This window comes from Pezoporus occidentalis, unplaced genomic scaffold (genome assembly GCF_034315485.1).
Source record: "Pezoporus occidentalis ecotype Australia unplaced genomic scaffold, CSIRO_AGI_Poc_V1 ctg39, whole genome shotgun sequence".
In the NCBI taxonomy this organism is placed as follows: Eukaryota; Metazoa; Chordata; class Aves; order Psittaciformes; family Psittacidae; genus Pezoporus; species Pezoporus occidentalis.
This window is the reverse complement of record NW_026915713.1, coordinates 8,834,136-8,847,255: the sequence shown is the minus strand read 5'-3', so window position 1 is coordinate 8,847,255 and position 13,120 is coordinate 8,834,136. Positions and strand designations below refer to the sequence as shown.

Sequence of the window (13,120 nt, the reverse complement as noted above, 5' to 3'; positions counted from 1 at the left end):
TCAAAAGCACAGGAATGTAATGGGTGACAGAAAAGGTAGCTTCATAGCCTTAGGGCTACTTCCCCCTACCAAGTATCAAGCAACTGCAACAAGTAAAGGAAGTATGAAAGCTTCTCATTGCAAAGGTCACAAGTTTCTTCTATCCTGCAAAGCATTAGGCATATCTAATACAGAAATTGTTACCATTTCCTCCTGTTATAATGAATGAAGAACAGTCAAGATGTGCTGCTGTGTGGTACAACAGTATTTACAAAGCTTTTCAGGGAACATCCACAGCTTTGTATTTGCAATTTATCATATGAAAAATGATTGGGAAAAAAATTGAGTGATGGTAACATCCAATCATAGGACTGGAAAGCCAGGAGCTCCCGATTCCCAACCATGGTGCTTTAGCATTAATTTCCCCCCTCCTCCACCATTTCTTTTCCCCATCTTTTTCCACCACTGCAGGTAAGTCTCCGATATCATATAATCTATTTTGTACAAATATCATAGCATATTAGCAAATTGTTGCTATTTTCTGTGCTCTTCTGAACTGTAACAAATGAGAAGAGAGCAGTACATATTTTTTGAATGACAAATACTTTTTTCCTAATTAAATGCAGACTATTTTAACAAACCAGCTTTTCTATACACAGTGGAGTTCTTCGGAGGTTAGTAACTCCATACTAAATGAAGAGGGACAGTGAGTTTATAATCTGTTGTATGCTCTCACTTGGCTTCTGTCATTAACTATTACAACTTTTTACTAGGTCCAACATGTCAACACCTTCAGAGCTAACATACGGTGAGCAAAAGGCCTGCTATCTGGCATACTGAGTTATAAAAAAGGAACATGTGTGAAGAGCACTTTCCTGGCCTGTTCCAATTTACAAGCCCTGACAGTATTTTCTGGGAGTTATTAAAGCTTTTGATACCTACCTTATTTTAGTCAACAGAGAGGAATGCATATGAAAGTAACTTGCCTCTTAGCACAGAGCAGCTTATTTGTCCTTCTAAACAGATTGCTGTACAGTATGCTAATTTCTGTTACTAAGGGGTTCAGCCTTACTGCTATTTCTAATAAAGCACTGGCAATAACTCCAACATAAGAAACTCCATTGGACAAGCAATGAAATAAACTATTATGAAATGTAAATCTGCTGTCAGTCACAGCTATTGCCAAGAAGTCTACTTGCAAAGCAATCCCACCTGTCTTGAGAACAAGTCATACTACTCAATCAGAGCTGCAGTGTTGAGTTTCAGTTGATATTGCTGAAATAATTGTGATTGAAGATCAAGCTGATAGACTAGCTAAAAAAAATTCCTCTGCACCAGAAGTATGCATCTTGTTATGATAGTAAATACTTGGTTTTCAGCCAAAGTCAACTTTTGTGAGTGAACTTTTCAGATATGGTAGTAAACAGAGCACTTGTTAGTGAGGATAAAATGTTTATGGAACAAGGTTTTACAACAGACAACCTGGATCTTTAAATGGCAACTTCAGGTTTCATTTAAGAAAATGAAACCATCCTTTAGTCCACTGCTTTGTAAAGGAATCCTTAAAAAAAACCAAAACTGAGTCAAACATCTCTGAGCTGTGAGTTCAACTCCACAGCAAATCATTCATCTCATTCATGCTCATATACAAAAGAAACAACGTATATCACAAAGAATCACAATATATCCCAACTGACACGTACAGAATGGAATTGACTATGATGAGAAAGTAGGGAAAATGCATCTCCTAACCTTCTCTAAACGCTGAGTCGTGCTTTCTCATGTCATCATTCTTATTCCATTTCCACAATAGGATCCATTATTTGCTCTGGGCTATGACAGACACTGCAAGAACAACTCCTTCCTTACTACACTAAATCTTTGTTTTTCAGCTGAGCTCACAGCCTAGGTTGCTTGTGGAGGTTAGAGAATCAATCCTGCTTGCTGCAAAGCTCATCTGCCTGGTAAAGGGCAAAGTCACTGAGATACTAGGGAATGAAAAGCTTGCTCATACAAGAGGCCCTATGGTTATCAGGAGTTGGGAAGAACATGAAGTTGATACTCTGAGTGGAACATAATTAGAAGGAAAAAGGGAACAGACTATTACTGGCAGGTAGGGGATTTTGGCCCTCAGTTTTTGATGTACATGGAACTAAGCACAGGTGGATATCTAAAGACACCTCTTGCTCAAAAGTGGCTTTGAATCACAAAGCTATTAGTACAGAGGATATTCTGCCTTCCATGTACTTTTATGTTATTTTATTTTTCCTGCTCTAAAATAATCCGTATACAGTTAGGTCATAATCATCATCACACAATAGCAAATCTGCCAAAATATTGAATGAAAAGGCAAAAAGCACCTGATTCTTCCCTTTGTATGTTTTGCAAGGGCAGAGAACCACAAACATGTGAAAAAGTATTGGATGACTATGGGCAGAAGTTTACAGGTTAACTTACAGAGTAACCTAAGTAGGACAATTAGTAGATTCTAGTTGTGACTAAAGATTCAATGGTTTTGTTTTCCTTTTTTTTTTTTTGGTGTCCAAAATGGGTGTATTTCTCAAGCTAACTGCAGATGCTAAGTGACATCCCAGGTTCTCACACAAATTAATCCATTCACTGAGTTAACAAAAGTAATTTGTAACACACTTGTACTGGAGTTCCCTATTACTATTAACAGATTTTATCTTCAGGACAATACCATTAAGTAGCATCTCCACTTTTATAGATAATGATAAAACACATGGGATTAATTAAATTACATGCTGTATGCTACATAAAACACTTGGGACTGGATCAGTATTTAAATCCAAGTGTCCTGAGACCCCGCTTACTATAGTAAGAGACGAAACTTTACTGTCTGTCTCACATTAGAGTATCTCCATTGGTTTTACAACAGCAGCCTAACACACTGCACTGTTAACAATTCTCCTGACTATCAAGTTAGTACAAATACAACTCTCAGACTCTTCAGAGCTGGCAGCAGATGCCAGCTGTACTAGCTAATCAACACTGTTTTAGAAGGAAGAGCAATTAGAAGAACAGTTAGAAGAAGGAAGAACAGAAGGCAGGAACTAGTATACTAGATCTCAAAACAGTTAATGTATTTAAATATGTAACAATGATAGGACTAGGAGGTAACAGATTTAAACTTAAACAGGGGAAGCTCAGGTTAGATACAAGGAAGTTCTTTACTGTGCGGGTGGTAACTAGAACAGTTTTCCCAAAGAAGTGGTAAATGCTACATCCCTGCAGTGTTCAAGGCCATGTTGGACAGAGCTTTGGACAACATGGTCTAGTGTGAGGTGTCCCTGCCCATGCAAGGGGGTTGAAACTAAATGATCTTAAGGTCCTTTCCAACCCTAACTATTCTGTGATTCTATGAATCCTGTGGATAATATTCCTTAAATTGTTGTCAGCATCTCAAGCTTCCCAAAATACTTATTAAAGTAGCTTCAAAATGTAAGTGACCTAATAATTGTTTATAAAACTTCACATTTCTTATGTAATTGCAGTGATAACATTGTGGAGTATAGCAAATGATCTTCTTTTCTTTTTCTTTTTTTTTTTTTCTCCTTTTGAAGAAGAAACTTGTATAGATTTTAGAGATCACTGTCAAGCAAGAGGAAAAACCATCAGTAAATCATCCAGCACCTACAGTAACTAGATAAAAGAGCAATAATTAATCTTTGGTAGTAAAATATTTTGCCTCTCAGAACAACTGTGATAATCAAAATGAAGAATGTTTACCACATGCCAAAACAAGTTTACCACAAAGTATCATATGAATCCAATTACTTCCCGTGTCGTATAACATTGCCCAGGGCATGAAAAAGGCTCATGGTGTAGCCCAAGTTTTTCTTTTCAGAACACATGAATTAATGTTTTCTAAACTTCTCTACTTTTCTCGTTTTTCCACAACCCCATCCCCAAACTCACAACTTCTCACAAACAGGAACATGTATTCCTATGCAGCAAACAGAAGCTGACTGACTATAGATCTGCTCTTCTTAATTATCGCTCATAAATGTTTAAAACCAGTGCCCACATTCCCATGGCTCCACAGGTAGGTACCAGGTAGGTACCTCCCCGTACATCTTTCCTGAAGACTTTTCAATCTTCTGGTTGGCTTCTTTTATAATTACTGGTTTACCAGATTTTCCAGATAGGTCTAAGTTTTTAACTCCTTCTTCCCAACCCTCCAAGAACAAGAGACCAGAAGAGCTTTAGGCATTGGTCCAAGATTTCCAGAGGCCTACAGCCCATCCAGTGTGCCAACAATCTGTGTGCATACAGCAAGGACATCTGATGCACTCGGACCGTGTAGGGCTCTCTGCATAGGCAATATGGAACACATATGCGCATATTTCCATCCTAAATCCTACATAATACACTCTATGAAATTTCCCCTATTTTTTTCCTGCATGAAGTCAAATGGAGCTGTTGAAACTCTGATGTATCCCAGCATTCATTATAAATTCATTCCCTCTGAGATACCTAATATTTTCCTGTGACATTTGCTTTCAAAGGCATTTTGATATCTGCTTATACCTTTCACATGTTTCCAGCTTCCATAACCATATGTTAGTCTGGAAATAGAATGAGGTGGCAGCGTGCTGCCCAAGTTTTGAGTTACAGTTTCTCTTTACCTATATCTTGTTCAGGCTGGTAAATGCAGTTGCCACATGGCCATTTCTGACATTCCTGCTGACTTACAAACTAGACAAGTAAGGAAAGGTAACTAAGCAATACAGATTTCTCAGGTTCCCAGACTTATTTTTCACACTAAATAACTCCATCCTTTTCCAGTGCAGGAAAATGCTTTAGCCCTGCTTAACGGGTGGTTGAATGATCATTCTGAGGAGCTTTTTCAACAACAAAAACCACCCGTCTAGAATTCTATAAGCCATCCAATGCCACTAATCAAATATACTTTTTCTTTAATTAATGCAAGTGGCAAAGAGAGGTAAGATAACATTCTTGTTTGATAGCAGTACTAACTGTACAAGCTGCAACTTGATAAAAAACAAGCCTTAATTATGCCTTGATATCATGCTACAAGTTGCCCCAGAATGAATCATAGAAAAGACTGCCACGTGCCTTCTTAACCTATAATGGAGTTCTTACTAGTCCTTACCAGTTCCTTGCTAAAATATCCCTTCCTATTTTGAGGTTCCCAGAGTGAAAAATAACAATAAAAACCTGATTAATGTCTCCTTTCAAGGTGAAAGCGAGCTTACCTTTTCCTTCATTTTACCACAGCCATTTCCTTTACTTTCCTTAAAATTATAGCACTGAAGTCTTTGCCTACAAATGAAAGGAGCACTGTACCTTGCCACATACTTCAACCTTGTTTCTTTAGTATTTTGAGTATAAAGGCATTTTCTTCTGTGCTGGAGACGTTCTAAAAGTTCAGTAATTTTATCAATGTGTCCATGACAGCAAGCATTTTGTATTTTTGCAGTTCAGGTTACTTTTATTTGCATGTTTTACTTCTTTGCAAAAGTATTAGGATTTGATGAACACACGGAAACAGATTCTGCTTTTAATTTATGGTACTGGAAATGCGGACCAACTTCCACAGGCCACACTGAATTTAGTAGATATTTATATTGTGGTAACAGAATGTAGAGTGACCTCTGGCTTCTACAACACCATTTTCCCAATTTGTATTTATCTGGTAAGTTAGTTGCTTGTAACTATGGTAGCAGATTATATAGGAAACTTCATTAACAACGATGGCTTATATTGTAAATGTTCACAGTTCAGGAAACTAAATGTTATTCCCCATGAAACCCTAACATGGGCTTTTTACTATCCTTTAAACATGCAGAAAGTAAAAGCTATTTCTGGTTTTCACCAACATTATTTTCCTAACTCCTGTATCTCTTTAAAAAATTATGTTACAGATGTGATGAACAACTACTTGTTCTGCAAGCAAATGAATGAAGAGTCGACTATTTCATTAATATTAAGGGACAAATTACATAAAGGGGAAAATGTCACTGAAAAGCTACCTCTAAATTAACGAAATATATATTGTTTTGCATAATACACAGCTCTTTCTAAACAGACCGTGTTTAAGTCCAATTTTTTCTTAAAGTTAAACCCACAAAATGTAACTAAGATCAAGTCCAAAAAACAAGGACAAAAATCCTGAACAATCAAATTCTAATTTCATTCTTTGATCATGTATGAGAATTATTTTACATGCACGCAAGGCTTTATTAGAAGAACAAAACCAAAATGGACACTATAGTAGACAGTGTCCAGGATATTAAGAATACATTGCTAATAATTAAAATTACATGTGAAGCTAAGATAGGGAAGAGCATACTACATACAGAATATATAAAATACATTGAAAATAAAATAAAATCAAGACTAAGCCAGTAAAAACCTAAGCAAACATCTGAATTATGCAGCAATTGTTGGACAATATCCAGCGTGCTGCAGTAGGGAACTGATGACAATGCACTTCTAGTCCATGCAAACAAAAATATTTCTCATGATGACAAAATTGTAAGAGAATAGCCTAAAGCTGGCATGATATTGCTTTTAGCCTGATTTTATTGATATTTTAAAATTATGTAAAATTATACACTATATAAAAGGCATGAGAAAACAACTATGGAAAATCAGCAGCTACACCAAATAACATGTCCTGTCCTTTTTCATAAATTGTTGTATCTAATCACCTTTTTTCTAAATTATTATTTCCAACTGAAGAACAGTTAAATGAGAATCTTATATAATTTATGAGTTATTATTAAAAGCAATGCATTAAGGCTCCTGAGATTTATGTAATATTAAGAGATGTTACAATTCTATTTCTTGCACGGAGATTTGAGAGAGAGAGCTTTAAGAGTTGCATCCTTTGCCAAAAACATCAGCATTCAAGTTAAACTCTCACTAGCATGCTTAGCTCATTAAGATTACCTTCTTTTAAGTGCATATAATGCTAGAAGCAAAACACAAGTCTGGACTCATAAACTGCAAAAAATCACTGCTGTCATTTTGTTACCGCTTCCTCCCTTTGCCTTAAAGCTGCACATAGATCACCTCCATGCAATTTTATTCTTTTCATTCACATGCTCTTCTAATGCTTCAGTCAGCCTACAAATCTTACCTTCCAGCTTTCCTTGTTTTCATTTCTGTAATTTTTAGTTTGCTGTCCAAACCATTTTGAGTGCCCTCAGCACTCACACTGCACACCAGGTATTATATGACCCATTTGCACCCCTCCTGGGGATTCACTGGTGTGCGTCAGATACAAGAAATAAAAGCCTCAGAAATAATAAACTACTAGCAAAACCAGATCTCCCTAGAGATCACCCTCTAAAGTTTCATAGGGACTCCTTCTCTGTGTTGTACTGTAGACTACAGATCCCTCAAGGCAAGAATCAAGTAATTTATGACATAATTAAACAAACAATAGCATTATACTAATTCATTCTTCAAAGAGATATCCTGAGATAATGGTACATATCAGTCACCTAAATCTGCAAACAATATACTATCTATCAAAAATACGTAACTGTCAGTTAAGGTAACTCCCCAATACCACACACACAGGTCAGTAATCTGGTCCACTCACTTGTGCTTTACAAAATCAACAGTCAGGGCAGTTCAAGCACCCAATTTACAGACGTTTAAAGTAATACTGTTGGCATTTTCTTTGAACACTTCTAGTAACTGTTTTTACTCACTACAGGGTGCAGCAAACAGAGACTTTAGAAGTTAGCAGCCCTGTTTACATGGTGGCAGATGAAAAGCAGGCCTTAAGAATCTGCTTCAGACAACATGGGATTGTGCCATAACCATGAAGGGGGAACACTGCAAGGCTCCATCCCCAGCACCCTAGGAAGACATCCTAGGAAATCAGAAGCCTCAACTGAGACAGAGCTCCAGACGGTGGGTGCTACCACCCAGAACTCACAATTCAGGGTGACAAGGGCCTTACAACAGACAACCCTCTGATTGAGGCACTGAGTCACCAACAAAAGGAGCCATGGGAGGAGGCGAACAGATTCTGCAGCATCATGAAGAAAGAGGACACAAATAGTATTGCCTCAGGGACCATGTAAAGATTTCTGGAGCATATTGGGCTAAATTTCTTTATGCAGATATTACATGTGTCATCTCCAAGATCAGTTACTCAGGAAGAAGGAAGAACTGGTTGGGGATATGTTGGTCCACCAACTGAGATGCTAGTGTAACACACATGTTACATAAGTCTTTGAACAAAGGCCCACATAGCATCTCCAAGAGCTTCTCTAACAGGAAAAAGCCTGCAACTGCCAAATAAGCCACCTCTGTACACACGACTGATTTAACCCCATTAACAAAGGCATACCATTTCCTTTGTATTTCTCTTCAATATACAACCTAATCACGCAGGCAGGATGGTTCCTGTGCATCTCAGTGTCTTCATTCTCTAAACAGCTAGGCATTAAAGTTGACTGTGCTTATAGAACTTACTAAGCTGGAAGAGCCTGGCCACCAGCATTTCCTGAACTTCCAGCTTCCTAAGTTGTCAGGAGTGACTGATCTGAAGATTGTGGACAGTGCAGGAGACAGCGCTTCTCATTATGCTGACACACTCCATAAAAGCACCTGGACATGAAGCACCCTAGAAGAACACCACTTAAACAGCCTTCCCTTTTGAAGGCTTACACAATTACAAGATTTCTAAACCCATGTCAGAAAACCATATAAAGCAATGCAAAGAATATTTTTATTTTAAAAACAGAATGAGAAAACTTAAAATGTCTAACACTAACCTTAACTTATATTGAAAAATAAAAGCACAGTCCTCAAAGTTTCAATCTGGATTAATGTTTTACACATTGGAGCATATGACATCTGCTGCTACTTCAGGAAAAAAAAACCAGCTGGTTAGTTGATCACTGGATCTACTACAAGGCTACCCTCCTTTACAAAACTTAAAACAAAAACTCTCTTACAGATGAACATACCAATAGCCTTTGTGTAATGTCTGGCTCCAAGTAACAGCTCTGGAGCTCTGTACCAGAATGTCACCACAACTGGATCCAAATCTGCCAATGGCTTCAAAGGTGAGTTGAACAATCTTGCAAAACCCATATCAGCTGGGGGCAGCAGCAGGGGGAGAACATGTAAAATTTTAATACAAAGAAATCAGAATTTAAAAGTATTGCCTAAAAGCAATTAATAACACAAGCTCAAAAAAACATTAAAACTTACAAATCAAAGTTTCTAAGAAAGCAACAGGTTACTCATAACAATACTGGGCCGAATTGATCTAAGGTTAAATTCATTTACTTTATTTATAAGACTATGAAGGATGATGTTGGACTTTTAAGTGTTTTCATCATGGTATTGTAAAACTTTACATAACACAGATGCCTATCAATTTAAACAGAACTGTAACAGAAACCTGTTTAACTGGAGTCAATAATAGATTTGTAATGTACATTTTCTCTTTCATTTTTATATATGTTTACAGAACTGTGAGCCTTTGTGACTGTTAAATATTCACCCACAGTGCAAAACCAAAATGATTGCAATGTAGATTATTTTGCACTATTTTTGTATGTGTACCTGAGACATAATTTGGAGGAACAACCTCCAGATGCAGGAAAAAGTTTTTAACTGTAACCAATGAAATCAGCGAGGTTCACTGTTGCAGAAGCATATTTTAAATGCAAGCATTACATAACTCAAAAATTCCCTCTAGAAACAACCTTGTAAGTAACCTTAAGAAATGGTAGACAGGAAAATACAAATTTGGATCTACATTCAAAGCCACACATTTTAATCCAAGTCTGAAACTTATCTTTTACACAACTTCACTTAAATCTTTGTCTCCAAAGTTATAAAATGCAGAGCATAATTTTCTTGCAGTTACCCATACCCATAATACAAGCATATGTATCAAAAATGATCAGCTGAATATTTTCAAAATACAGAAGTCAATTAATAGAAAAGAGGCTCCAGTACGTTACTTTCTCAATGACTGCCACATGCTTTATTAAAAACTTTACATCCACGTGACTCAGGCTTATGATCTGAAGAGGAAACTACATTTTGGATAAAGACCATTACAATTACATGTGTTTCCCACCTTGATGCCAAATACCCTTTTGCATAGCAAACCTTTGGACCTCTACAAACACATGCATTGATGTTATTTATACACAAATAATTAAGAACAAATATAATACATAAACAACAAAGTTGTACTAACTAATCACAGCAGGAGTGAAAAGAACCCTGGCTATAGTCATTGTTCTACGTGGTTATTACTTTCTTGTTTACTACAGATGCTTTTCTCTTGTCTTTTATCTATGTTTGGACTCTCTCAAGCCTGTAAACTCAATGAATAAGACTTAAAATTGAACTAGATATTGTGCATACATATGCTCCAAGAACAACCAAGATTTGTTTCCATCTTGCACTGAAGATGCATTTTTAAGTAATTCCTTAGCTGTGCAATGAATTTGTTTCAAAATGTTTACCTATTTTGACTCTTCCTCTTTCAGGACCTTCACCCATTACCAGAATATTTGCTGGTTTCTGGAAAACAAAAAGCAGGCATTTAGTTCACCAGTCTTTGATGATTATCTTCAAGAATACATTTATTCTGTAACGAAAACATTTCTATGAACACCCTTAGAAGTCTAAAATTACCATATCTTTATGTTTTCATGACATTTAGTTTTTATCCCTAGTTAACAATTTAGAAAAATAGTAAAGTGCTTTGACATTTCACAGTAAAAAAATATAATCTTTAACTAAGTTTGCATTCCCATTTTTACCAGAATGGTCACATTCACTGGGGAGATTTTCTTCTACCGGAAAACTTTATATGAGGACAACAGTTATGCTACACATCAGTGATCTGGCAAGAACTACTTTTGCTCGTATAACATATTTAAAATCATGCCAAATCTTGGTATTCAAATACACAGATAAGAATTGCTTTTGTTATCATCATATATAATTAGATTTTTTGAGCTGTGCTTGGCTTTGGTTTATGATTGATTAAAATCACATTGGCAAAAGTACTTTTTTCCACAAAGTTGATTTCATGCTATGAGAATTCACTTAAAACAGAAGTATGTACAGACAGCTACAACCACAAGCTTTTGACAGTGTAGACAGCAGCTTTACAGTAGAACAAAACTTTATAGGCATTTTATGCAATCTGAAGTTGTTCACACGCCTCTTGTGAACACCATACAAAATCTGCACATGACATCACAGCAATTGTTCTGCAATTAGGACCTAGGTTCCCTCAGACATCAATAGTCATTCCTTGGAACCTTTTCCCCTATTGTGTTAACAGCTGTAAAAAAGTAAACAAGTTTGAAAATATTGATTTGAATGAAGAGATGCATTCAAAGCAGAATTTTTGGAAGGTTCATCTGAACATTAATTATATTTCAAATCACTAATGCCTGAAGAGGTCTGCTCGAGAAGGAGTCGTTCAAGAATCTAGAAGAGATGTCCAGAAAGCCAACATAATAATCTCAATTTCTAAATTTGTAACACTTGCCACTATTTACCTGAAATAAGACACACAAACTTAATTTGGCTCAAAATTACAGATCCTTTGCGTTTTTTAAAAGGAAAACCAACCAAATAAAAAACCCTTCCACCTCACCCCAGTGCTAGACAGTGCTTCTTCCCTGGCTCCAGTCACAGCCTCTCTCTCCTCATCTTTGCCATTGCTTCTTTTATTCCTCCTTTTTTAATCTCAGGATAATTCTCAACACCATCCCAGTGTTTGACCAGCCTCACAGTGAAAAACAATTTATTCATACATCTGATTTACACCTATTGCCTCTCAAACTGTCACTGGATAGCACTGAGAAGAGACCAGCTCAGTTTTCTTTACTCCTGCTTATCAGGTATGCATACACATTGACAAGATCCTCTCTAAACCTTCTCCTCTTGAGGCTGAACAGTCTCAGCTCCCTCAGCCTCAATAAGACACTGTGAATCCATAAGCAACTTAATGGCCCTATACATACAGTGGATACACTAGACTAAAATCTGTGGAAAGGGATTTGTCCATGAATGTATTTTTACATCAGAATGTTTTGAAGAGATGTTGTTCCATTTTAAATTTAAATACGTAATCCACCAAGGGTCAGAACCCTGCTCAGAAAGCCAGCAGAGAAGCACGTTGATTTATAAACTTACCAGATTTCATGTTCATTAGTTCTTGTGAATCTGTCCATCTGAGAGAATCATGGCAAGGGAAAGAGAGAGGGAACACAGAGAAGGAATAAAGTTGGAAACAATTGAAAACTTGGTCTTATTTCCAAAAGAGCAAGTGCTTCTCCTGAGATACCACCACCAATGTGGAGATGACATGCATATTATGGATGGCATCCTGATGCCTGCAGGATCCTCGCTGATGCAACAGGCTGTTGTCTCAATAACAGCTTGCACCATGGCAGCTTCCTGCAAGGTGAGATGTCTTGGTTCAAACTTGTTCCTTAAGTCAGAAGGAGAAAACATCTGAACTCCTTATTTTCCAAGAGAGCAAATCAACCACTTGATTATCAGCTGCTAAAAAGGTAAGAACTTTCCAAATTCCCCTTGCAAATCAGAGCTGTTCTGGTTAGGAAAGCATTTTCAACTGGATGTACACTGAACCACTTAAGAATAACACTAACCTGACAGGATCTATCCTTCTGAGATGAGACAAACATTATCCACCTCGTGTACCCAAGAATTTTTACTTAATAAAAATAAACAGCTTCAGGGAAGCTTAAAACTTCGGTTATTTTTTGTGTGTGGTTACCTACTACATAATAGTAGGCTACACACTGTAAAGTAGAACTCCTCACCTCCCCCACATTCCTCATGATACACAAGCCATGCTAAGAGCAACCTAACCCTCATGGATCAGGAATGCTTGGCTGAACATCGGGCACCAAGGCAGAGTAGCAGAACTTCAGGTGCTCAGGTATGGAGGAAAGACCTTGGGTTATTTCAGAGGGATTAATCTGGCATAAGAAATCCTCAAGGAAGTAGGCAATTAATGTTTCCATCATGAGGTAAGAGAGAGAACTGCTAAAGGGAATGCAAACAACTGCTTTTTGGAGAAGGGAGAACATGTTAGTCTAATCTCTGGATATATAGTAGT

General features: G+C 37.0%; 1 protein-coding gene across 2 annotated transcripts in view; it reads right to left on the bottom strand.

The window, feature by feature from the left end:
- CDK19 (cyclin dependent kinase 19) overlaps window positions 1–13,120 on the bottom strand; it is a 131,838-nt gene that overhangs the window by 25,222 nt on the left and 93,496 nt on the right. For both annotated transcript variants that reach the window (XM_062632511.1, XM_062632512.1), the window contains exons 5-6: window positions 10,479–10,536; window positions 8,958–9,089 (exon numbers count right to left, since the gene is read on the bottom strand). In XM_062632511.1, coding sequence (XP_062488495.1) covers window positions 8,958–9,089; window positions 10,479–10,536 — 190 coding nt within the window. The remainder of the gene's footprint in view (window positions 1–8,957; window positions 9,090–10,478; window positions 10,537–13,120) is intronic.